Source organism: Otolemur garnettii, unplaced genomic scaffold (genome assembly GCF_000181295.1).
Source record: "Otolemur garnettii isolate 467f Iridium unplaced genomic scaffold, OtoGar3 scaffold00096, whole genome shotgun sequence".
Classification (NCBI taxonomy): Eukaryota; Metazoa; Chordata; class Mammalia; order Primates; family Galagidae; genus Otolemur; species Otolemur garnettii.
Genome location: NW_003852491.1, coordinates 1,289,560 through 1,317,444, shown reverse-complemented (window position 1 = coordinate 1,317,444; position 27,885 = coordinate 1,289,560). Strand labels below are relative to the sequence as shown.

General features: G+C 36.7%; 1 protein-coding gene across 1 annotated transcript in view; it reads left to right on the top strand.

Moving 5' to 3' along the window:
* USP31 (ubiquitin specific peptidase 31) overlaps nt 1-27,885 on the top strand; it is an 80,343-nt gene that overhangs the window by 23,027 nt on the left and 29,431 nt on the right. Inside the window, exons 5-9 of the mRNA XM_012808835.2 lie at nt 9,729-9,866; nt 11,124-11,212; nt 11,306-11,398; nt 11,973-12,108; nt 14,803-14,947. Of these exons, the coding sequence (XP_012664289.1) occupies nt 9,729-9,866; nt 11,124-11,212; nt 11,306-11,398; nt 11,973-12,108; nt 14,803-14,947 (601 nt within the window). The remainder of the gene's footprint in view (nt 1-9,728; nt 9,867-11,123; nt 11,213-11,305; nt 11,399-11,972; nt 12,109-14,802; nt 14,948-27,885) is intronic.

Genomic DNA, 27,885 nt, shown 5'->3' with positions numbered 1-27,885 from the left:
GCCTTAGCCACTTGAGCCACAGGCGCCGAGCCAATTTTTCATTTTTGATTATTTCTTTAAGCTTTATAGAAAGTGAAATTCCTGTCGGTAATTACCTGTTTATAAGGCTTTTAAGTCATATTATTACCTTATTTTCCAGAAGGAGTATACCACTAGTATTTTGTAAGAATGTCTGTGGTACCCTACTGTTACAGTTAAAAAAGAAATTTTAAAATTGCCAAGTGGAAAATAACATTTTATTGTTTTAATTTGCATTTCTTTGATTAGTAGTGAGGTAAGACAGCTTGATTTATTCCTTGAAGTTACTATAACAGTAACATTTCAGTATTAGAGAACTAACCTATTTTGATTTCACATACTCTGTTTGCTATCTGTCTCTTTATACACTGTCCTCTTTAACATCCACATACCACATGCACATGACCAAGGCCTGAACTGACTAGAATTCATCAAGGTTTGGCCAGGTCAGGCCCAGGCTAGGAAGGTTCTAAATTGTACTTTGCTAAGAAAGACTGGAGCCATCATGAGCTAGAGGGGTTTTTATGAGATCTGATTCTGTGGCGAGGGTTGAAAGAAAGGGTTGGATTATGACTGATTGGAGGCCTCCTGTATGTGACTTAGGCTGGTTTGACTCTCATGAGTGCAGTGTTGGCCCATGACTTAATAGCATCTTCAGCACTTAGTTTCCTGAGGGAAGTCTGAGTGTATGACAATATGAATTCATGGTTTACAGTGAAATTGGTGGATAATATCTTTTGGTTAGTACTAATTAATGTTTTCAGTTATAAAATTGCAATAGCAGACTATTGATTCAAAGCAAGGTTATTTCCAGAATATATTTTATCTTCTTATAAAATTGGATGTTCGATAGAAAACATTTTATATCTGTTATCATCAAATGCCAATATAATCAAAGTCAAGGGGATGTATACCTTGCCTCTTGTGCGTGTGCATGTATTTATAGAAGACATACATACCTGTTTGGATGGTTGGATTCCACTCCTTGACTTTCCCATCTTATTCCACCTCTGAGAGTATGTAGATCCCTTCACTTCACCCAAGAGAAAACTTTGATTTAAGCCTCCATAATTGTGTCCGTTTTTTAAAAATAGCTTTATTAAAATACCATTAACATTTAAAATTTAAGGTGTATAACTTGATTTTTAAACTCTTAACCATTTGTAATGTTCCATAGTAAGAATATACAATATTAATTTCTTAGGTATTTAGATGGATTTTCCAGTTTTTCTGTTTTGACTTTTATACTTACGGTATGATACGGTTGCATTAGGACTAGGTGTTTGCTTTTTTGATTATGTTAATTGTAAGCCAGAATTTACCTCTTTCTCCTTATAAAAAGGTTTTGTTTTACTGTATTTGAAAAGAATCTTAGGTTATGGTAGAAAATGACAAGGAGGCCATCCTCCTTACAAAAGGGCTTTGTTTTACTATAGTTGAAAAGAATTTTAGATTATGTTGGAAAATGACAAGGAGGCCAAAAGAGCCAAAAAGAAGGTACTTTTGAGATACCTGAGTTACTTAATTGGACATATAAAGACATTTTAGTGACCTGAGCTGACTTTAAACTTGGAGTCCACTAGGCTTGGCCACTTAGAACATGCAGGGAAGGATGGACAGTCAGAATTAATCTCCACCAGTAGAGCAGCTTGAGCATTCTAGTATGAACATTCCCCTTTACATTAGCAATTAAGCCACATCTTTGCCTCTCTTGCTTGCTTTCTCAAGCATCCTGGGACATTCAGGAGGGCAAGACATACTGCTTCACATGTTGCAACTTGATCTTCCTACATAGTCTGAATTCCTCCCTGTTTCTCAAATAACATCTCAATAGATAAACTGCATTTTTGTTTCTGGGCCATATTTCAGTCATAGGAAAAATGCAAATGACAACAAAACAGAGACTGATTAATAAGGATTTATTTAAAAGAAAATAAACTCCTGGAAGCCTCAGGGTTGGTACAGCTGTAGTTTAGCCTCCAACATATGTTTTATGTCTGATTGAGAATTGCTGGTTAGGATGAAGAACATTAAGTCCTAAATGATCCTCAGTCATATATGGGGACAAATCATTTTAAGGTACTTTGCTTATTAAAGAGAGATTATGGACAAAAATGTTTTAAGGCTTTTTAAATCAGACGAGGTTGAAGAATAGTGTTAAGTTTGTGCAAGTTCATTCCTCTGAGCCTAAGTTTTTTCTTTTATAAATAATAATATAGCATAAGGAATTTCCTAAGGGTGAGTTTTATAGGAGGTAGCACCTATTTAATACACTGTACCAGGCATTAAATATTAACTATTACTTTTACTCTTTATGCCAAGGGTTATATTTGCTAGGTATTGGAGAAATAACATTGACATTCCTGATCACTGTCTAGTGATGCATTTGAGATTGTATGTCTTGGAGACAGGAATAAAACACAGTGTAATAAATGATATAATGTACTTACGACAGAGGAGCCTCCCATAGTTTTAGTGCTCTTGGAAGTGAAACTCCAGAGCTTTTCCAATATGGCCATGTTCAATTTTAGTCCTGGCTTCATATTAGAAATAGAGTCATTTTTTAAAAAAAAATTATACATGGAAAAAAAATTAGCAATCGGCTGCTGCCAGGACATGGTTTTTATTTTTTTAAAGTTTCCCTAGGTAATTCTAATGTGCAGGCAGGGTTGGTAACTAATTCTTTACGTATTTCCTCCTTTTCTTTCTCTTTGGTATTTTTCAGGATTATATAGTACCATGTCGCTTTGGGTAGAGTGCCCTGGTGGCACAGCTCACAGCAACCTCAAGCTCCTGGACTTAAGTGGTTCTCTTACTCATCCTCCCAAGCAGCTGGGACTACAAGCGCCCACTACAACGCCTGGCCATTTTTTGGTTGTAATTGTCATTGTTGTTTGGCAGGCCTGGGCTGGATTCGAACCTGCCACATCCGGTGTATGTGGCTGGTGCCCTCGCCGCTGAGCTACAGGCACTGAGCCTCTTGATTATTGTTACTTTTTTTTTTTTTTTGAAACTTACATAATAGTATCTGTGCAGAGTTTTAGAATTTATAAAATACTTTTATCATCTCATTAAAAACCAACAGTAGTCTTTTTAGAAAAGTATTATTACCATCCCCATTTTGCAGAAAAGTTGGCTGAGACTCAGAGAAAACACACATTAGGTCAAAAGTGGTGGGAAGAGGACTTGTGTACAGGTGTTCCTAATCCAGTCTTTTGTTTCTAGTGAATTCCTAGCAGAAACTTTTACCATTGTTTAAATACTTGGAGGTCTTCTTTGGCCGCTTTATTTTCTCCTTGTATGGCTTATGATCTGTTGGGAAAGATCATAGCAAAAACAATTTTGCTATTATTCTTCTGGCTCATCCACTTGTAGGATATTCCTTTTAATATTTCTCTTTTTTAGCTGGCTCTTGACCATACTGCAACTCTTAGTTTCATGATTGCACATATTGGTTATAATTTCTTGAAGTGCAATAACTATTACTTAGTCCCTTTATTATAGATAGCTTTTTTCATTTAGATGTGGAATATGAACCCTTTCCTGGTCTTTATTCAGCATTGAGTCCCTGCCACCAGGTCTTTGCAGTACTTTTGAGTTGGCTTAAAATCTGAAATTAATCAGACATTCTTTGCTATTTAAATCTGTTTGGTTCCTGAGTTTTGATCCTGAGAACTTGGATGTGAGGGACACCTGAACTTTTATGTTGGCTCTTCTGTTTGGAAGGATTAGGAGCTCTGTATAAATTGAGCATCCTCCCACATACAAAAGCCCAAAATGTTCCAAAACTTGAAACCTTTTTGAGTGCTGATATGACATGCAAAGGAAATGCTTGTTTGGAGCATTTTGGATTGGGAATTTTCAAATTTGGGATGCTCAGCTAGTAAGTATAATGCAAATATCCCCAAATCCAAAAAAAATCTAACATCTGAAACAACTTTTGGTTCCAAGCATTTTGGGTAAGGAATACTCAATCTATACCGGGGATAGATTTCCCCAGGGGCTGTGTGTGGCATTTGCTACTGTTCTCATTGAGTTGTCTCTCCATCCTTGACAGGACCCCCTTTCCCTCTGCCTCCTTTCTTTTCTCTGTCTTCTCCCAGTAGGGTTCCTGCTTCATCTTCTTGAGGAAGGAGAGTGAGAGAGTGGTTTTGGCAATGGGGTAGAGACCATTCTAGTTATAGAGAAAATAGGTGTGAAAGTCTGGAGGCATTAGAGTTTCTTTCAAGGGCCTGTTGTTGCCTTTGTTGGCTAATGTCGAGGGCTTCTCAGATGAATTTGTGCTGTTATGTTAAAAGACCTCCCACCAGAGGTGAAGATGAGGAAGAGGACTGGATGAAAGCCCCAGCGAGCCCCAGTCCCTTTGGGCATAGCTGCATTCTGTACCCTGGTGTGGCATACTATTGCATGGACACTTTCTTTATTGCTTTTTTTCCATGGGTCATATCTGTTTTTATAGTTCAACCATTTGTACAGATTTTTCCCTTACATTATAGTTAATTATTCTTTATTAGTTAAATAGGTATCCTGAAAGTCAGATTCAAAAGATGAAACTTTTCTCAAGACAAGTGCTTATTTCTAAATGCCAAATTTCACTTTCAGTTACCATCTATGAAGCCAGCTAGTCACATTTCATCTATTTCTTTCTCTGCAAGTGTAAATAATATTGTTCTCCTGAGTTCTTCTGTTTTTTACCCAGGAAAGAGTGAAAGAGTGGAAATAAATTTTTCATTTTTTCTGGCATAGAATCAAAGAAAATAAGTTGGGTTTGCTGAGTCTTGCAAGATGCTCTCTTCCCATAAGAGTAGCCCAGTGCCTCTTCAGTCATGTCACCATGTTACCACATCCATTCCCCATGGGAGGAAATCAGTAATGACCATTGCTGTATTTGCTTCTTCCTAGGGTCAGGTAAAGGATGTCTTGGACTAGTCAGTATCTTTTTCTTGGGGCCTAGGATGTTGTGGCCTCTTTACTAGGGCTCTGTGGGTAGAAAGAACCTCATATCTAATTTTATAGCTCTAGTTATATAGACTTCATTCCTTTGCTTTTCTGACCCATATTTCCTACTTACTTGGTTCTTTAAGGGAGGAAAATGTTCTCTATTTGAAGAGTAAGTAGAAATTTTGTGAAACCCTGAAAATGTTTTGACTTTTATTATTTAGTAACTATATGTTAAGGATTATTCCACTTGAGAGGAATATTGGAACAATGGTCAGATTTATTTACGGTGGGCTATGTAGGAGTTAAGCTAATAGACTCCATGTAATATTTTTTTCAAACAAAAATAGACACAAATATGTAAGGTTAAATTTAAGGAAGTTCCCATTCTATTTTTCATAGAAGTGACAAGTTTAATTTCTCAGATTGTAGGAATACTTTATAGATGACAGTGATAATCTTTTTTAAAACTGCAAAAATACAAAGATTAATTTTAGGACATCAAATAAAGTCAGTTTGAATTGTGAGAAATTTGGCAGACCAAAACAATATCAAATGTGACTCAAAGCATAAACTAAATCACTTGCTGGGAGTCTAGGGAAGAGCATTGGTGACGATTTGAGCTGCAGGGGTCTCATCTGCTCATTTCATAAACCTGGTGTCACAGGTTCTGTGAGTTGCCTTAGAAAACCAGTGGTTTGTGGCAGAGTCAGGGCTTGAAGTTAGATTTCTTGTCTCCCACTGTTTTTCTTTTTCTGTGACGCATACTAACAGATTGGCTATTAGATTATTCTATGTTTTGTTTTGTCTGAGGAAGAGAGAAAATAAATTATCCCCTGGGTATCTGCAGTGGAAGAAGTGACCATTGTAAAGGGTGGAAAAGGCAGAAAGAGACACTTTTGTGCATGTGCATTGAGATTTTCTTTTCCTCAACTGTCTTTTAATTTGTGATGGTAGTGATTTAGTGTAGGGCTGACCCAGAGCAGTTTTTGCCCTAGTTACAGAGGGTTGTGGAAATCCTGTTGCTTGTTAAGTTATGCCCAAGAAAAATCTTATTAAGCAGCCTTAGCACGGTGCCTTAATACATAGTAATTGGTGGATAAGTGCTGGATGAATTGAAGCGATAGTGGCAAGAAGCATAAATAAATTTCCTGTAATCTTGATAAAGAATTGAATATTGTCTCTACTCTGAAATTTGAATGGATGGATAAAATACCTGCTTTTGATACATAATGAAAAGTTTGATTTCAGTTAATTTGTTTTATTGGGATGCATATGTTGAGGAACTCTCCCTTCTCTTTTTTCCCATTGGCAGTAAATAAGAGAGAGAGAGAGTTCTGAACAGAAGCTTACCCTGCTCTGACAGTTTGCATGACCCAATTGTGTGCCATGAGATTTGTTACTAGCCTGGTATACCTAAGACTTCCTCTTGGCAGTTGTCTTCTACTTCCTCCATGAAATAAACAAACTCTAAAAAACAGGTTCCCTGCCTTGCTGTCTGTAGCTTATCTGAATCTAAACTATCTTTTTTTTTGAGACACAGTCTCAAGCTGTTGCCCTGGGTAGAGTGCCGTGATGTCACAGCTCACGGCAACCTTCAACTCTTGAGCTCAAGAGATTCTCTTGCCTCAGCCTCCCAAGTAGCTGGGATTACAGGTACCTGCCACAATGCCTGGCTATTTTTTGGTTGTAGTTGTCATTGTTGTTTGGCAGGCTGGGTTGGATTCGAACCACCTAGCTCTGGTGTAGGTGGTTGGTGCTTTGGCCGCTTAAGCTACAGGCGTTGAGCCTATAACTATCTTTTACCTCCTTTTCTGTCTCTCCCATCCCCTGTTTAAGGCTAATTCTTCTACCTCTTTGAGTCAATCCTTCCTTCTCCCCTTATCAAAGAATCATCTTTTTTAGATACCTCCTTTCTATTAGCTTCTTCCCTCAGGCTGGAGATCTCGCTGCTCCAAATAGTCACGGCATCTTTACTTGTTCCTTTTATAACTAAGCTTATTGGATATAAACAATGGTCTTCTGGCAGTTGTCCAATTCCTTACCTTTTCTTCTCTTTTAGCTGGGTCAGATCAGTATCTCCTTCACTGTTACAGGCAAGTAACCTCTTAATTTGCCATTCCAAAGACTGTCTCTGTGCCTATCTTACTTGACTTTTCTGCAGTTGTTTACCTTGTTGCTTTTATCTACCTGGAGGTTTGTCCCCTCCTCAGCTTGTATAATGCCACTCTCTCCTGGCTGCTACCTCTTATCTCCTTCATGGCCTTCTGTGACCTGTCTCAGTGTTCTTCCAGATTCTGTCCCAGCTGCCTCCTTTTGTCACGAGACATTCCCTGGGTTCTCTCTCTCTGCACAGTGGCAGGTGTATGCTGCTCTGATTGACATTTCCAGCTCAAATCTCATTCCTGAGCATCAAACTTGGATTAAACTCAGCTTGTTAAAACACTGCAGTTCCCCAGTCTCTTCCTCTGTTCTTGATTTCATTATCTACCTAAGTCAGAAATAGAAAACTTTGATGCCATCCCGATTTCCTTTTTATTTTTATTTAATTTTATGTATTTATTTATTTTTTGAGACAGAGTCTTACTCTTTTGCCCATCATAGCTCACAGCAACCTCCAGCCCTTGGGCTCAGGTGATGCCCTTGCCTTCTTGCCTCAGCCTCCCAAGTAGCTGGGCTGACAGGTGCCCTAATGCCCAGCTAGGCTTTTTTTTTCCTTCTGTTTGTAGTAGAGACAGGGTCTCACTCTTGCTCAGGCTGGTCTTGAACTTCTGAGGTCAAGTGATCCACCTGCCTCGGGCTCCCAGAGTGTTAGGATTACAGGCATGAGCCAATGCTCCCAGCCCCTGATTTCCTTTTTAGATTTATCAAGTTAGCGTCATCAGCCACTTGTTTCTCTTTCATCTTGCGTCAGGTGAAGTTTTGTAGTTCCTGTGCTAGTGATGTTTTTTATTGATCTGTTTTTTCATTACCTAGGAAATCTTCACTTTCTTCTGTAGCTCACATTCTTACACTACACATAACAATGATTCTCCTGAATGAGGAGAAACCAAACCATTTCAAGATTAAGATGTTAGGTGCATAAAATGCCACAGGGATATAAAAAAAGTGAAGACTGGGGGAAAAATGCATTTGGTGCTTCTGTGGCATCTGACCTTTGGGGGAAGATTAGTGAAGACTTTTCTGCCACACCTGTTCTTCCTTTCGTGTGTCTGTTTCTGAGATGGCATCCAAGTTGTCTCCTTCTAGTCTCTTGAAACCTTGTTACCAGGGTCATTCTTTTCCCTTTCCCACTTTATCTAGTTAGTAAGTTGCGCCAGTGACATCTCTGTATTCTTTCTGATATCTCTTTGATCCCCCCATCTGAATCTGAAGATCTTTTATAAATCAGTATTTTGTTATCATTTACATCTCATTAATCATTAAATTGATTTGCAAATTGCAAATCTCTTCATCTTTATTATTATCTTAGTTGAAAACACAGTATACTGTTTTCGGTTCTTTGGCCTCCTTTTTCATTCTTTAATCTTTATCATTATTGATCACTCTTTCCCACATGAAATTCCTCATTTGACTCTTCAGACTCCATTCTCCTGATATTCTTGCTACATCTTTGATGACTATTTCTTGGTCTCCTTTGATGCCACCCCACCCCCCCATAGGTTCCTCTCTCATGTTTCTGCCTGGGTAATTTCAGCTGCACGTAGGATTTCAACTACCACCTTCTGTTGACTTCCAAATCTTTGTCCTTAGCTTAGACTCCATGAATATTTATAACAGCGTTTATCTCTGTTAAGCTAAACACTAGTTCATTCTAACATCTCCAACTGAGTCATTTTAGCTTTTCTCTCATTGCTTATTTATTACTTCCCTCTCTGACTGTGAGGAGCTTGGCTTTTACCAGTACCATCCCCACTGCGTTATACCTTAAGCATGGACTTTTTTTTTCTCCTGTCCCCCCAACAGGAGTTGTACACTTGTTAGTCTTTGTTTTTCAAAGTGTACCTTGTACACTTACTAAATCTTTGTTGAATGAGTGATGAACCTTGAAGCTGTGATGTATCTTACATAAAAGGTTAGCATTTTATTTTAGCAAAATCTATTTAAATCTTACTTTAAAGTTTGAAACAAAACTTTTAATCGCTTCATTATGTAGGTGTAATATATAGTCATTGTAGAAAATTTAAAAAATATGAAAAGAAAGAAAAAAGCACCTATAATTTTTTCATTCAGAGACAACACTTAATATTTTGGTATATGTAAGCCTAGAACTTTTTTCTTTATATATATAACACATACATGTATACATATATACATATTTTTGGAGAGTATATTCACACTGCTTATTTATAAACAGCCTTTTCATTTAATATAGCTATATTATTTAGAATGGTTATATCATGTAGTTGTACCATATTTTATTTAATCAGCTATCATTTTTAAGATGTTCCAAATTATTACCATCTTTTTGCTGTTATAAACACTGATGGATATTTTCTTAGAAATTTAAGGGGTACAAGTAGAGTTTTTAGAAGTCTTGACATGCTGTTCTGATAGTTTCCTTTTGATATGTTTCTAAAAGTAGAGGCTTTGTACATGTTTCTGGGGATGAGGTTTTTATATTAAAGCATCTATTTTTACATTGCTGTCCTTCCAGAGAACATTGTCTTGACACTCTTGAGATCTTGCATCCCTCTGAGATTATAAATAAATAGTTTATTGTTAATGTCAGAAACTCACAACTGTTTATGTTGATTTATTTACCTCTGTAGAGTATTGTGTCAAAGAATGCACTGCAGTATCGAGGAAATTCCCAGCATGATGCCCAGGAGTTTCTGCTGTGGCTTTTGGACCGAGTTCATGAAGACCTCAATCATGCTGTGAAGCAGAGTGGCCAGCCTCCTCTGAAGGTGAGGATGCACACTCCCCTGAGGCGGTCTGGGAACAGTGAGTAGCAATGAACAGAGTAAGGAGAGAGTATGGATTCTTCTTCTGTGCTTTTGGTTAATGTAATGAAATTGACTAAGCTCTGGGTGAATATAAAATTCGGTGAATACTTAAAGGACATTTCACCTTGCTTACTATTGTGTTGGCAGTATAAGATATGAGACACTGTCTGCAAGGATCTTACTCTTTAAGGAGGGGGAAACATTTGCATATATGACTAACTTTAGATTATAAGGCATTCCATCTCATTAAACTGTTTTTAAAGCAGAATACTTTCTATTCTAATAAGATAGTCCTTATAGATCACTGGAATGAGTACATAATCAAAAAGGAAATGTTTGTCTCTGCTGTTAGGTATGGATTGGAGCATAGGAACTGAATCCTCACAGGATTTACTGAGAAATTTAACGATTCATTCAATTTTTATTACCTTAATGTGATGGAAAAAATGATTTATATAGAGGGAAAAAATTAAGACTAAAGAATTGCCTCCTCCACACAGCTTTTAAAGTTTTTGATAATACTTCCGTGTACCTGAAATTTTAAATTTCTGGGTTTGGTAAGTTGTAAATTATTCTGATTCAAGGTCTTTTTGTGCCTGAACATTCTGTACTGTGATATGACTATATGCATGTGGCTGACTCTCCCACCAAATTGAGACATCCTCAAGGTCGGGCACTGTGTCTTCCTTATCTTTGTATCCTAATGTTCTGTACAGTGCTGTCTACATGTGGTAACAGATGCTCAGTAGCTAATTATTAGACAGAGGTACATACAAAAGTTAGGTAAATTATGAAGTTATGAAGTAGAGTTTGGTAAGGCACCAAAATGAACAGCACAGCTATTACCATATTACATGTTTGAGAATTTAGGTATTGGAGGAATTAGTACTTTCAAAGTGGTTGGGGGTTACTGGAAGAGGTTGGAGTAGAGGGCTTTGAGGGTTGGGAGATTGGAGCATCCTGGGGAAGGAATGCTGCTCTGCTGTCTAAATTGGTTGAAGAGATGGATAAAAATGGTCAAATGCAGAGTCTTTTTGAGGAGATGAGTCCATGTCTGTCTGCAATGTTCTGGTTCCTTCAGCAGGTGGCTGTCACTGAAGCTTTGGGACTTGGTACATAGCATGTAAAAGAAATCAAGGACATTTGTGACTTTTTGGGTTCATCTTCAATCAAGAATTTGTATTTCTAGTCTGTGAAATTATACTTTCTTCTTTCTAGCCACCATCAGAGACTGATATGATACCTGAGGGACCATCTTTTCCTGTCTGTAGCACTTTTGTACAAGAACTTTTTCAAGCTCAATACAGGTACGAGCAAATCAAATGTTTCCTCTTACTTTGTTTGCTTGGTGTAAATTTAGGTAATCTTAATGCATGTGTCTTACCTTTTTATTTTTGAAGATCTTCCTTGACATGTCCTCATTGTCAGAAACAGAGCAACACTTTTGACCCTTTCCTCTGCATTTCTTTGCCAATTCCTCTACCCCATACAAGGTAAGAACAAAATTTAGTTAAAATTAAAACCTACAGTTTCTATAGTATTCCTTTTCTGCTATAGACTCTAATTATTAGGTCTTCTTACTTATTTAGGCAAGTAATAGGGTTAAAGATAAATTAAATACAGGTATTGTTATAGCCTTACAAAAATAAATGCCTGTCTGAATTTGTGGGATTGTCATCCACTGTCAATGTTGGGAGAGGGCAGGGTTGTTGGGTGACTTCTGATTTCTCTAGAGACCTTGTATTGCACTTATTTCTTAGTTGCTTTATTTTGAGAAGTTTCTTAAAATTTCCAGGAGTTATGCTGTTTTAAAGAAAATGCAAAGGACAGAACCAAATATGGATATATTTTTGTTTTATGTAGGTTACCTTTACCAGAGGTGTTGATTATTCTTTGGTAGTTTTACTTAGATCCAAACGAAGTTTTTTCATTAGGCTTCAATAAAGCCTTCAAAAAAGGGGGTGGGTTAGCTTTAGTTTTGTGATTTTAGACCAGGCTTGTTTTGCTTCTTCTCTGATTTAGTTGAAATAAGTGGCTAATGAGAAGATCTGACTTTGATCTGTACAGGCCTCTCTATGTCACCGTAGTGTATCAGGGGAAATGTTCTCACTGCATGAGGATTGGTGTGGCTGTGCCTCTCTCTGGAACTGTTGCCAGACTTCGGGAAGCAGTGTCTGTGGAAACAAAGATCCCTACTGATCAGGTAATAAGCCTGCTAGGATACATTACACATGCTCCATAAAAGTATTGCTTCCTGTTCTCCTAGAATTTTTTGCTATTCTCTTCCAAATATGGTTACTTAGAATTTAAAACCAGTTGTATCTGGTGTTGAGGAAAACAAAAATGAGACTTAGTAAAACTTGGAGAAACTTTTCAGTCTTCATTTAATTGTTTATTTTTTAAAAGGCAAAGGTGTGACTTTACACCAAGACCTTCTTGTAGCTTTGTTTTATAAATATTGAAGCCCTTTTAAATCATTCTTATGGATGCATTTATAGAGGGTCCCTGTGGTATTTGACAGTTAAAGAGGCTTAGAAAATCTGAGCAGTGACTCTGGAAAATCCCTTCCTATTGTAGTGATAAGAATGGACATCTTGCTGATACAGTGTTCTGTACAAAGTAAATGCTCAGAGCATTTCCTTTTCTTATTAAAGCTCTCTTATGTTGTTTAGATAAGAGAAAGGAAAGTACCCCTGCCCCCTTTTGGGATATATCTTTGCTAAGTGGTTATGTTTAAATTGACCAGAAATCACTTTTAGCCTGTTTGTGACTATTTACTCTTGTAGTTTTATTTGGGAAAATATTCCTTATTTAAAATTTATAAGAAAAGGTGACTCAGTGGCTAAATAGCTTTTCCCTGGATAGCGTCTGGAAGCTGCTATGTAATCACTGAAATATTAAAGGTGTTATGTACTTCAGCCTCATGGGCTCTGTTTGGGAAGTTACTACAGTAAAACAAATACAGCCAGCTGTGTTGTCCTAATAGCTACAACAAATATCTCACATTTTCACAGGCCCAAGTACTGGCATATTGATAACATGTTCATATTCTACCTTACTCTGAAGAGCTCTTGAGTCTCTTTTTCCCCCTTCAGGATAAGGGAAAAGGCAGAAAGTAGGGGGAGGCTTGGTGGCGTCTAGGACAAATCTGCTCGCACCTTTGAAGCTGCTAGTGCTGTCTGGCTCTTTTTGCATGTGGTTTAAATTGGGGAAATAATTATAGGTTTTCTTTTGACCTCAGCTTGCTGGAGAGAGTGAATTTACTCTGCTGCCACCAGCAGAAAAACAACGTGATTATTAAATTCATTAGAAGGGATACATAATTGTAAGAGGGACTTTACCTAACAAATGCAATCAGTGTAACCTGTTTTTTGTACCCTCAATGAATTCCCAACAATAAATATGAAAAAAAAAAAAAAGAAAGGATATATGCCAGGAACAGTTTTGCTGAACTATTTGTAGAATATGCCAGTAACCCCTTTTACCTTATAGATTTTTGGAATGTAAGTTCTGGTAGAGAGGGCCTTGGGGGTCCAGTTCAACCCCCTCTTATGAAGGAGGCTCAGCGAAACCATGTGACTGGTTCAAGAGCACAGGGCTGGTTGGTGGCAGCAGAGTTAGAACCTCCTCATGCCCAAGCCAGTGCTTTTTCACTGCACAGTGCTGCTGAGTGTGTGCTGAGGCTTTAAAAGTTTCCATTGTGTTCTTCCCCATCTTTTGTTTTTCTATTTTGTTATAAAATTGGCAATTATTTCAGAAATATAACTTAGGAAGTGGAATATCTTATACTAAGTCTCTTAGTACTGAGGGTTACTAACTTTAGTACTGTGTTTCATAGTATTCACATTTTTTTCATTGTATATACTACATTATTTTATAAAGTGGAATCATTTACACATTGTCCTTGCTTTTTATTTACTTAAATCTTTCCATGTCAGTGCAAATAATATCTAGCTCACTTTTCTTAATAGCTTTATAATTCCAGTAGGGGTATGGCATATTTAGTTACTATTGTAGGACACTTGAGTTATTTTATTTTATTTTTTTTACCAATACACAGGTCTGTGGTTATTCCACATTTTTAATTTGAAAAGATGGTGAGAAAGTCTCAGAATCAGAAGCAGACTGTATTCTTAACATGAGATTGGATAGTTATAGAACCTTAGGCAAGTCTCTATACTTTTCTTACTCAGTGAATCAAGGGGGTTAGACTTTGTAATCTTCCTGTGTCTCTTTTATGTAAACATTTAGAGCAGTGGTTCTCAACCTTACTGATGCTGAGGCCCTTTAATACAGTTGAGAACCGCTGATTTAGAGGATCTCTGGATTGACTGCCATAGAATTCCAAAATCAGTTACAGGTGTCTGTGGGGAATTGGTTTTAGGACCTTCCTTCCTCCCAAGGATACCAAAATCCATGGATGCTCAAGTTCCTTATATAAAATGGCATAGCATTTGCATGTAACCTATGCATATTCTCCCATATATGTTAAATCATCTGTAGATTACTTATAATACATAATATAAAGGTTATATAAATACAATAATCTTACTATATTTTTTGGGGAATAATAACAGGAAAAAAATCTTTACATGTTCAATGCAGATAGAACCATCTTTTTATTTTCCCCTTCTGAGTATTTTTACTTTGTAGTTGGTTGAATTACTGTTGTGGAACCCACGGATATGGAGGCTCGCCTACATAGTGTTATACAATTACAGAGGATATTGTGCTTCCAAGATTTGTCTTGTTAATGGCAAATAATGTGGGCTCTGTGAGATGTTATAGAACTCTCACAAGCTACTGCAAATCTTGATGGTCTGGAGAAGTTCAAAGAATTGGGAAATTAGTATTAATTTTCCAGTTATCTGGCTATTTACATTTTTTCTATTTTTAGATTGTGTTAACAGAAATGTACTATGATGGGTTCCATCGTTCCTTTTGTGATACGGACGACTTGGAAACTGTCCATGAAAGTGACTGCATTTTTGCCTTTGAAACTCCCGAAATATTTAGGCCTGAAGGAATTCTCAGTCAAAGAGGTAAATGAGCATCTATTTTCATAATACTACTTGGGTTCGCAAGTTTGAAACTGTACACCTTTTTAGATGTCTGTTACATGATGTTATCCAATTTTTAAAAATTGGAGTAAATATAATACTTATAATACGATTTTTTATAATGGTATGTATTTTAAGGTAACATTTCCCTAGAAAAAGGCAGCTCTTACAGTTTTAGAAAAAGATTTACGTCCAAAGTTGGGATATCCCTTTACTCTTAAGTGCCTTGTTTGGCATGCTAGAATAGCATTTGGGAAGATATATGAAGACTTTCTGGAAAGTATCCAGCCATGTAATATGAAAAATAGTATTAACAATGGCTGGATACTTTCTGGAAAGTATGTAATATGAAAAATGTATTAACAATGGCTGGGTACTTTCTGGAAAGTATGTAATATGAAAAATAGTATTAACAATGACTGGATACTTTCTGGACAGCCCTTGTACTGTGCCATTGCTTGTGTTTTGGATTGCTTTCCAATTTTTTGAATTTTGCTGCTAGCTCTTATGCTTAATTTCTAAATTCTGCAATCTTTGCTATAGAATGTTTTCTTGATTCATGCTTTTAGGAAATTTGTATGTAAGTCTTTATTGGTAAATAGAAAAAATAAAGTAAAACTCTGGACAGTATTGTTTTTGTTTTGGGTTTTTTTTTGGACAGAATCTTAATGTTTCCCACATATTCTGTTGCTAGAATGCCATGGCATCAGCCGAGCTCACAGCAACTTCAAACTCCTGGACTCAAGCAGTCCTCCTACCTCATCCTCCCAAGTAACTGGGGCGATAGGTATCTGCCACAATGTCGGCTAAGTTTTTCTGTTTTTAGTAGAGATGGGGTATTGCTCTTGCTCAGGCTGGTCTCGAGCTCCTGACCTCAAGGGATCCTCCTGCCTCAGCCTCCTAGAATGCTAGGAGTATAGGGGTGAGGCACTGTATCTGGCCAAATATTTATTGCAGTTCCCCTGGACTCTGATTTGGAATCTAGCTTTTCTCTCCACTGTGCTTGGAGAATTATGGGGCTGTTCTGATTTTGAGAGTTGCCAAGTAACTCAAACTTTATTCCTGGTTGTAGTGTTCTTGAAGGTTTTTCCTGGAGTTCTTCGTATTTTTGCTTTTACTCCAAGGTTTTTAATGCAAACATGTCACCTAGGAACTGGTTAGAAATGCAAATCCTTGGATCCTGCCCCTGTCCTAGTAAAGGAAAGACTCTGGGACCTGGACCTAGCAATCTATTTTTCATAAGCTCGCTGGGTGATTCCGATGCAAGCTAAAGTTTGGGAACTGCTGCTTCCCTAGTCTTACCAATATTTTCTGTGGTATGATTTTTAAAATTTCCACTAGCCCTCACTTTTCTTTGGGTTCTGATTTTGAAGTACTCCAGGCATCTTATACTCAGGTAGAATTCTTAGATCAGCTTCTATGGAGTAACGGCATTGCCATCCCTCTCTTCACTCCAGCTGGATCCAGGCTTTGTGACTTCTCCCTCAAACTTCACACAGAACTGATGGCACTCTTTGCATTTTTCCTTTTCCTTCTCTTGCCATTGGCACAGTTCAGATGAGTCTCAACAGAGCTTTTCCAGTAACTTGTCTTTATCTCAGGCTTTCTCCTGTTCAGTTATTTCTCCACAGTGCCGCCAGACTTACTTTAATACATAGTTCTGGATGGTTGATTTAGCAGTGGCTCCCCTTTGTCTAAGATTAGATGTAGACACCTCAGAAGAATTCATGACCCCTTGCAGTTTGATCTTTGTCTTTCTGTCCAGCCTCTCTACTTCATTCTTTCTCCTTCCCCAGTTTCTCTCTTCCCAATTTCTGTCTCTCATGTTTGTGCTTGTATCTACTTTCCCCACTGTTTGCTATGCTGAGAATTTACTTCTGTAACTTTGTTTGCCCCAGGTACCTTCTAATCTCCCCATCCCACTCAGCTGTAAGCAACCACTATTCTACTTTCTGTTTCCATAGATTTCCCTAGTCTAGATTTTCATATGAATGGAATCAATAAAATATATGAGGTCTTTGGTGACTGGCTTTAGTTAGCATATTTTCAAGTTTCATTCATGGTGTGGCACATAACATGTATCATTCCTTTTTTTGGTTGAATAATACTTGATTGTCTGGATATATCCCATTTTCTTTATCCATTTGTTACTTAATGAACATTTGGGCTATTTCCACCTTCCAGCTGTTAGGAATAATGCTGCTGTGACATTCCTGGCAAGATTTTGTGTGGACTTATGTTTTTACTTCTCTTCAGTATGTACCTGGGAGTGGAATTTCTGGGTCATATGGTATTTGGGGGGAACTTGCAGACTGTTTTCTTTTTTTTTGTTTTTTTTTGTTTTTTTTTGTTTTTTTTGAGACGGAGCCTCAAGCTATCCCCCTGGGTAGAGTGCTATGGCATCACAGCTCACAGCAACCTCCAACTCCTGGGCTCAAGCGAGTCTCCTGCCTCAGCCTCCCAAGTAGCTGGGACTACAGGTGCCCGCCACAACGCCTGGCCATTTTTTGGTTGCAGCCATCATTGTTGTTTGGCGGGCCCAGGCTGGGGATTCGAACCCGCCACCTTAGGTGTATGTGGCTGGCGCCTTAGCCGCTTGAGCCACAGGCGCTGAGCCGCAGACTGTTTTCGAGAGTGGCTATACCACTTAACATTCTCTCATTTAGCCTTAGCAGTGTCTGGTGGTTTTAATTGCTCTATATCCTCATCAATACTTGTTTGACTTTCTGATTCTGGCTATCTTAGTGGATGTGCAGTGACATCTCATTATGGTTTTGATTTGCATTTTGTGAATTACATCATGTTGAGCATCTTTTCAACATGGTGCTCATCGGCCATTTATATATTATCTTTGGAAAAATATCTAGCTTGTTTTTAAATTGCATTATTTATTTTTTGTTGATGTGTGGGAATTTTTATATATGCTAGATACTAGCCTGTTAATCAGATTAATAACTTGCAAATATTTTCTTCCATTCTGTAGGTTGTATTTTCGCTTTCCTGATAATGTGAAAATGTAAGCTTTGATGTATAAAAGCTTCTAATTTTGATGAAGTCCAACTTACCTATTTTTTTTATTTTGTTTCTTGTGCCTTTGTTGTCATATCTAAAAATACTTTATCGGGTGGTGCCTGTGGGTCAGTGGGTACGATGCTGGCCCCATATACCGAGGGTGGCAGGTTCAAACCTGGCCCTGGCCAGCTAAAATAGCAGTGATAACTGCATCAAAAATAGCCGGGCATTGTGGCGGGCACCTGTAGGCCCAGCTACTCAGGAGGCTGAGGCAAGGGAATCGCTTAAACCCAAGAGTTGGAGGTGCTGTGAACTGTGATGCCATGGCACTATACCGAGGGTGATAAAGTGAGATTCCCTCTCAAAAACAAACAAACAAACAAAAACCCCCCAAACTTTATCAAATCCAAAGTCTTTTAAGGGTTTTATAGTTTTAGCTTACTTTTAGGTCTTGATCTATTTCAAGTTAACTTTCATGTATGGTATAAGGTTAGGGTTCTACTCAATTCTTTTGCTTGTGGTTGTCTGGGGGTTTCACTTACTAACTTTATGAGGATATAGTTACAATTTGAATGAAAAGTGATTACTGACATAGTAGAAGTTCCTTTGAATTTTTTATTTTTTAGCATCTAGGCTAGACCTGTGGACAATTCTCCAAAGGCAGACACACACCAGCAGTTTGTATTAGCATGTGGGCTGTGTATCAGATGACCTGGGGTAGACTTTGCTTACCAAATTTTTCTTTGAATTTTAGTTTCTTTATGTGCGGTATGGGAGTAGTAACCACTGTGTTGTAGCATTGATGATAAGATTGTATGAAATCAGATGTGTCAGACATTCTGTGGAAACTGCTTTCATGTTCTGGTATTGATTCCAGTGTTCTGTTATTGTAACTCAACACTTAGGTGACTTTGCTCCAAGAATAAAGGATTTAGTCAATTATGAGTGTTTGAGGCATCTGTCAAATAACCTGTACCATAATTGGCATAAGTGATAAATATAAAAGAAGTAGGTCTTTGATACTATTTGAACTGAAATTTATATAATGTATGTAGCAAAGATACTGTAGAAGGTACTGATGAATGCAAAGAAGAATAAGAGAAAGCTCTGGCCTTTAAAGAACTTAGCATTTAGAGAGGTCTTTTTAACAGTTCAGCCTTGGGCAGTTCAAAATAAATGGAGTATTGGGGAAAGGGTAAAAGGGAATCACTAAAACTGTCTGGGTTGCATCAGGATGCCACAGGGGTGGTGACAGACTTGAATTTGAAAGATGAGTAGGTTATCAAAGGCAAAGAAGTATAGAGAGGATAGTTTGTAGTTTCAGTAGTGTGGAAGGGGCAGAAGCCAGAGTGAGATGCCTCAGGGGAGAGTCAGTGAATGTCTTCTCCTTTTGACCTCAGTATAAAGCATAGGTGGTTGATTGTGTTCAGTCTTTAAAAGATAAAAGAGCAGATGACTGATGTCTGTAATCCTAGTGCTTTGGGAGGCAGAGGTGAGAGGGTTGTTTGAGGCCAGTTAGTTTGACATCAGCCTGGGCAAAGTAGCGAGATTCCCATCTCTACAAAAATAAAAAAAAAAGTCTGTACTCCTAACTACTCAAGAGGCTGAGTCAGGAAGATCATTTGAGCCTGGGAGTTAGAGGCTGCATTGAGCTGTGATTGTGCCACTGAACCTTAGCCTGGGTGACAGAGAATGACTCTATCTCTTAAAAAAAAAAAAAGTGAAGGGGCATTTTCTTCTGAGTCAGAGAAGAAGGGTGGGGGGGGCGGGGCCTGTGAGTGAGGATGAAGACATTTGAGGTGGAGCAGAGGGAAGGTGAGGTAGTTTGGATCCAGAAGACTTGATCAGCAAAGGAGGAGAAAGGGTCAGCAGGGTAAGTAGAGATGTGTTTTGGGTACTTGGAGACATTTTGGAGCAGCGGGAATTTTGGTCGCTATTCCCCTTGATGCGATGTAGTGTCCAGGGACCCACCAACCCTCCCTTCTCAATGTTTTTGCCAGAAACTTTATTTTCCCCATTTTCAAAGTTTGGAATTCCAGGGTGTTCTGTTCTCATCCTTTATCTTAGTCTTAACTATCTCCCTAGACTCTCTAATCAACTCTCATGGTTTGAACTACCACTCGTACATCACATGTATTAAGTATTTCTATGCTAGACATGAATCCTGCTTTCAAATAATATCTTCCCTTGGGTTGTCCGTAGTTACTTAAAACTTAGTTTAAAATCTGATTTTCTATTTTTTTTCCCCCTCATCAGACTAGCTCCTTTCTCTTACTCCTTATTTTAGTTAATGATAACGACCCATCCAGTCTCCCAAGATAGTTACTTGAGAATTAAACTTCTCTTTTTTGCCATTCTTTTCTATACATACCTTAACCCTTATTATTTGTTTTACCATTTAGCTATTTGAAGCCCATCCCTTCTGCAACACTTGCCCTGCTATTTTTATTTTGGATGATCATTCTTTCTTATTTAGAGTAGAGCAGCAATTGCCTGCCTGCTCCTGTCTCATTCTCTCTGCAAGTCCATCGTGACTCTTCTGTCCAGCTCTAGTGATTCAGAAGCACAGGCACAGTGTAGAGAGGAGCAGTACCAGCTTTATGGGTGTTAAGAGGATTTAAAGTGATAATGCATGTGTTTTCAGACCTGTGGGGCTTTTTGCCACAGGTTGATTGCTCTTTCTGAAATGTGTTTCTCTCCTTGTCTGGCCTGAGGAACTCCTTTCAGTCTTACCTTGAGCCCTGGAATCTTCTCTGTTCTCTACCAATAGAACTTGGGGCTTCATTCTCTGACTCAAACCTTCTGTGCATACAAATGTTATTATGACACATATAAAAGGATTCTCAATATTTATTTTTATGTCTGTCTCTCCCACCAGACTAAGAAGGCAATGGTTTATCTTTCATTAGGTTCCTTGGTAACTGGCATATGGCAGGGCCTTAATAATTATTGATTAAATAGGTAGTTGACAGTTTTGGGCAGAGAGATCAGGTGAAATATGAACAGAAAGTCAAGTATGATTCTGCCTATTAATAAGTAAAGAAGAAAGCAATAATTCTTGAAAAAAATTATACATATTGTGAACTTTACACTTTGAAATAATTTCAGACTTGGAGAAAAGTTGCAAGAAAAGTTCAAAGAATTGCCATATGCCCTTCATCCAGAAATCCCAAATGTTAACATTTTATTATGTTTTATCACATTTCTTCTTTCTATTATATGTGCATGTTTGTAATTTTTTTCTGAAACATGTAAGTTGCAGGTTATATTGATCCTTTGTGCTTAAATACTTCATTGTGTATTTCCTAAAAACAAAGATTATTGCTTTATATAACCAAAGCACGATTACCAAAGTACAGGAAATTAAAATTGATAAAATACTACAGTTTTTTAGCCCATAATTTTTTACTGGTTGGAAAGTTGTTACTACACAATCTACTTTCAGATCATATAGGTTTCAGAAATACATGGTGTCCATAAAGTTTGTGTACAGTTTACTATGTTAAACTATTTTAAATTGCACATGAACTTTATGTCCACCCTGTATATAAGGCATATTGGATATTTTATCCAGGACTTTTCTCCTGAGTTCTAGACTTGCAATACTATCATCTTACCTGTTGACTGTATTCAAATTTTGCCCTTTGTCCCACATTTATATTTTATGGAAACATAAAAGCAGATTTTTTATTTAATATCTAATCACATGTTCTATTTACTTGTCATTTCTCTTTGGTCTCTTTTAGTGTGCAAGGAACAGTTTATTAGTTATATATAATACATATTCATTAGTTATCTATTGTATATAATGTATATTATATATTAATACAGTTTTCATGCCAAAGTCATGAAAAACTTTTGAAGAATATGGGCATTTTTTTGGTAGAATGTCCCTCAATTTGGGTTTGACCGACATTTCCTCATCATTAGATTCAGATTATGTATTTTTGCAGGAACACTGTGGAAGCACTGCTGTGCACTTCTCAGGATGCCCTAACGAGAGGCATGTGGTATCTGTCTTTCCTGTAGCTGTAATTGTAAACTTTGGTAACAAGTTTAAAGTGACATCTGCCAAGTTTCACTGATGTAAAGTTACTATTTTCCCCTTGAACGAGTATCTTATAGATGAATGAGTATCTTATAGATAAACTTTGAGAATATGTAGATAACCTATTTTTCCTCAAACTTTCACCCACTAGGTTTAGCATTTATTGGATAATCTTGCCTGAATCAGTTAGTGAGATGGTTACTAAATGATTTCCTAATTTTGTCCATCCTTCTACATTTCTGTAGAAGTTGGATTTCTGAACCAGTTTTTAACAAGCCGGCAGGACTATAAAGAGAAAGACACTCTGATTTAATACACTGCTGCTAGAAATGTGAATAGTGCAACCTTTGTGGAAAGCAGAAGTCAAATGCCTTAAAAATATGTAAAGCTTTTGTTCAGTAACTTCTCTTCTAGGCAACAGTCTCAAAGGACTGATCAGATTTATGCATAAGATATCTACCATGTAGTTAATAGTGAAAAATTTGAAACATTGTAATTATCCACATGTGTGAACTCTACTGATGCCAACTGTTTTATAAGCCTGAAGTATCATGCATGCTTTAGGAGAAATCTTCAAGGACACAAGATGTGAATGATACTGTAATTACGTGAAAAAAACCCAATGTGGTAATTTTTTAATATATATTTATGTAGATATGTGGAAATGTTTCAAATATGTAGAAATATTTCAAAATAGTAGTAGGCACACCTGGGTTTTGGAATTACAGGAGATTTTGATTATTTTAAAAATACTTTTGTACATTTTCAAAGTTTTACATTGAGCATATACCACTTTTGTAACTAGGGAGAAAGTATTTGAAAAGGAAAGTATGATGACAGCAATAGAAATTATTAAAAAGTATCCTTTTTTTTTTTGAGACAGAGTCTCACTATATTGCCCTCAGTAGAGTGCCTTGGCTTCACAGCTCACAGCAACCTCAAACTCTTGGCTTAAGTGATTCTCTTGCCTCAGTCTCCCAAGTAGCTGGGACTACAGGTGCCCACCACAACGGCCAGCTATTTTTTGGTTGTAGTTGTCATTGTCTTTTGGCAGGCCTTGGCTGGGTTTGAACCTGCCAGCTTCAGTGTATGTGGCTGGTGCCCTAGCTGCCGAGCTATAGGTACTGAGCCTAAAAAGTATGCTTTTATTTATTTATTTAATATTACGAAAAATAATTTGAGATTAATTAGATGATTATATATTGATAATGGTTATTATAATAATGAAGAACTTTGCAAATTGATAACAATAGCAAAATACATAATTAAAAAAACAGAAAAAGAAATTTTTAGACTTGCCATTGTTTGCTTGTTAAAAATCACATTAACATTGAAGACATAGAAGATATGACTAATATTAATATAACTGACATAGAAAGGCACAGTTACTAGTGTCAGTGAACTAGAGGGGTAAACTAAGCAAAAAGATCTGAATATATTTTTAAAAGTTGTCAGTTTAGAGGATAAGTAGATCACAAAATGATAGAATAATGTAAGGGTAAGGAAAATAAAAGCATTTAAAAATAATTCTAAGAATAAATGAATGTAATTAAAAGCTATTCAAGATAGTAAGGAAAATAGAAAATGCATATAAAAGCATCTGGAAGACAGCCAAAAGAGTGCTTAGAGATAAGTGCAGGGCTTTGAATACTTTTATCAAACATTAAAAGAGAAAAGAGAAAATAAGCATTTAATTTCTGATTATAGAGAAAAAAACCAACAAAGAAAAAGAGAAGGAAAAGAATAAAAGTGAGCAATCTAGGGGTCCTCTGAGGCTTGGTTTCTTAACCTAGTTCTTGCTCCTGCTGTGTTTTTGTCTTTGTCCCCCACTTCTGTCACCACTGCTGTCTGTTCAGGTCTTCTTCATCATCGTCATCAGTTTTGCTTGTTTTCAGCAGATCTTCATTTCCCTTCTTGCCACATCTGATCCCTCTGTATTGGATTGTTGCATCATTGCCTGTTGCACAGAGTTTTTCACACTATTGATAGAGGCTTTCCGTGATGCAGTCCTTTTTTATATCTTACCGGTTTTTCTCACTACTTGTGCAGGTTCACCTTAAGCCACTTACACAGTCCCTAGTCAGGCATGTATGCACATGTATGATGTCTCTGTGCTATTCCCTCTACTGCACTCTTGTTGAACACTGTTTTAAGCACCTATCTTAGAGAGCATAGGTAATCTCATTCTCATATCAATATTTTTATCAAAAATCAATATTCTCCTATTCCTTTTTGTTGTTTTATATGTACCTCATTGCAACAGGAATTTGTGTTCCTAGTACTTAGGTGTTAAATGATGAATAAAATAAATTTAGAAATAAAAACAATGGAAGAAATGAATTCTAAAACCTTTTTTTTTTGAAGGAAAAAAGCCTACAACTAAGTATATAGGCAAAACTTTGCAGTTCTAATAAAGAAAAAAAGACATTTGGACTGGGTAAGGTACTAAAGATGCAAGGATAAATGTTTTCAGCCTATAAGGAGAAGGTTATGTCCTAAATCCTTTTTTTCTTTTCTAAAATCAACTTTATTGAGACCTATTAAAATAATTTCCACACAATAAATTCCATGAATTTCAAATACCAAGTAGATGGCTTTTGACAAAACTCCAGATTTTCATCACCACAGCAAGTTCCTTTGTTCCTCTTTACAATCAGTCTCCCTTCCACACCCCACTTTAGGGAACCACTGATCTGGTGGTTATCAACACACGTTAATGTTGTCTGTTCTAGAATTTCATGTGCTTAGAACCACACATTATGTCCTCTTTTGTGTTTGTTTCCCTTGGCACGGTTGTGAGATTCATTCATGTTGTATGCATCAGTAGTTGGTTCCTTTTTATTGTTGAGTTGTGGCTTTGGTATGAATGTACCACAGTTTGTTTATCCAGTGTCCTCTTAATTGACAGAAGGGTGTTTAGAAATTTTTAGCATTGTAAGTAAAGTCTCTTTAACTATTAGTGGACTAGGATTTTGAAGAACACATGTTTCGATTTCTCTTGGGTAAGCACCTCAGAGTGAAATTGTAGAATCATCCATAAGTTTGTGGTTAACTTTATAAGAAGTTTAAAGTTTTTGAAATAAATGATTCCATATAATACAACAATAATGTATAGGAGATTCATTTGCACCATATCCTCAGAAAAACTTGATATTACTTGGTATAAGAATTTAAGTCCTTCTGGTGGATGTAAAGTGGTGTGTTACTGTGGTGGTGTTTGCATTTTCTTGATGCACGTCCTTAATTTTAAGATGTAGAAATAGGATACTTTAATATGACAAATATATTCTAATTTATAGACCAACATTGTGTTTAAAGGATATAGATAAAAAACAATGACTCAAAGTTATCACTGTCAAACCCGTAGTTGGGAGACCTCTTTCTATCCTATCTCATTTGCTTAGACATGAAGCAGACAAAATAGATTTCAGTTTAAAAACCTCTATTGGTGAGAGATGGGAGGGAGAGGGGTAGTATGGAGAGAGGAGAGAGCTTCTCTTTTGGAGCAGACTTGATGGAACTCAGGTTCTAGGAAATTACTCATTGAATTAATAATTCCTTTGATTGTCTCAATTTTATTAAATTTTAGTTTGGCCAGTTAATCATAATGACTTAGGGACCTCTGTCCAGGGTTTTCAACCCAGACTACATGCTGAATCATCTGAGAAGCTTAAAAACCAACAGGAAATTAGATGCCTTGGAACACAAGTTAGATCAATTAAGTCAGTATTTCTGGGGAATGAGGCCTGGGTTTTCAAGAGGGTGGGGGAAAAGCAAGCTTCCCAGGTGATTTTAATGTGCTGGCAGGTCCCAGAATTATTAACCGCAGGTTTAAGGGGAGGATAAAAAGCCATTACTTTCAACAAGAGTCCTCTCCTTTGTTAATTCAATTTCTAAATTTTTATGGCTCCTGTTTTTAATATTTATCCTTTCAAGATGAATTCTAGAATAGTTTTGTCAAGCTCCCATAATAATACTTTTAAGATTGGATTAAGTGTGTAAATGTCGTGTGAAGTGTTGACTCTTCTCTTTTGGGAATGTGTTGTCTCCAGTCATTCATGAATTTTCTATTCCTGAGGGACAGTTTTGTAATTTTCTCCATTTAGGTCCTATATATTTCCAGGTTGTTTCTAAGTATTTTGTTGGTATTGTAATATTCTCTTTCCATCCCCATTATATGTTTTGACCAGACACTACTGATTTGCAGGAAGTTGCAAATTTTTACAGTTATTTTTGAATTGATGATCATACCAAACTCTTATTTTCTGATTCCTATTGATTTGTTGGTTTTCTAGAGAATCAGTCTACAAATAATGACAATTTTAATCTCTTGCTGTATAGTAGTTATATACTTTGGTTTTATTCTGGGTGAATTACATTAATAATGTTTGTATCCCTGCCTTATTTTTTCACTAGAGGGAGAGTGCCTCTGGTGCATATTTACCATGATACTTGCTGTTGGTTTGTAATATTTGTTATTTATATGTAACATGTATCATTTTATATAACATGTTACTATATAAGTATAGCATATACTTATATAAATAACATATATATCAAGATGATGATAATGCTTTCTGTATATCAGGCAGTATTCTATATATGTATGTAACATATTACTTTATTAGTATAATACTAATACTATTAGTATAAAGTAACATGTTACATATATAAAATACTGCCTGATACTTTATACTTACTATATAAGTAACATGTATCACTTAATTCTGACAATTCTTGCTGTTTGAAAAGTTTTGAATTTGGGACCATTTTGGATTTTCACATTAGGAATGCTCCACTGGTATTATTACTTTTGTATTTCTGATGAGAGAACCTAAGATACAACTAAGGAATGATGGAGGCAGAATTTAGGCAGTCTGGCTTCAGAGCTTCTCATAACCATCATGCCAGCTGCCTGTCTGTTTCCCCCTTGGGCTTATTAATATGATGCTTGACATAGGTAGATTTTTTCTAATATTGAACTATTCTGGAATTCCTTGGTCTAGTACGTTTTTCTTTTAATGGTATATTCTTCCAAATTGATCATGTAATGGTCTTTTTTTTTTTTTTTTGATCCTGTAATTTGCTAATTTAGTTTTTACTAGCGTCCCTTTTGTTATTCAGTAGACGGTTGATGCATTTTTATTTAAGCAGTTTTTATTTCATTTCTAAGACTACCTAGCTCTGTTTGCTCCTTTTGAATAGTAACCCTTGTTTTATGGATATAAACGCTCTTTATGATTGTAATTTTTTTCTTTTTTTGTTTAATTTCAGAATATGGGGGTACACAGTGTTTTGGTTGCATAATTGGCTTTTGTACAGATTGAGTCAAGTTCTTTTTTCTAAGTCGAACATGCACACAGTCTGAAAAGTCCTGTAAGTTATCTTTTGAAAAGCAATAGACCCATTGTTGCAGGAATGGCTAATTGAAACTAATAGACTCTCACCAAAGATTATAGGGGAAGGAATTTTATTTACTGGTGGGAAAACTCAGCAGGCCATCAGCTTTAAAATACTGAATCTGGCTAGTTGTAGCCACAAAGCCCTTTTATACAATTTTAGCTCAGTTAGTTATAGAGTTAACATTTACAGATATTAGGTCATGGGAAAGGTTTTTAGCTAGCAGAAAAAAAAAAATCATAAAGAGTTAATAATTATATTTCTCAAGAAACCAGAGTGCTGTTATTTGTTACATAGTCTCTTTCAAGGTTATTTCTGCTTAGTGTTTCTTATAAAGTTCTTTCTTATCTTTGGAGGCTGGCTTCTTCTACAGCTGTCTTCTCAGGACTACCAAGAAGTGGTGATTCCTAAAAGAAGTTTAGATCTGCCATTTGATCCAGAAATTCCACCAATTCTTTTC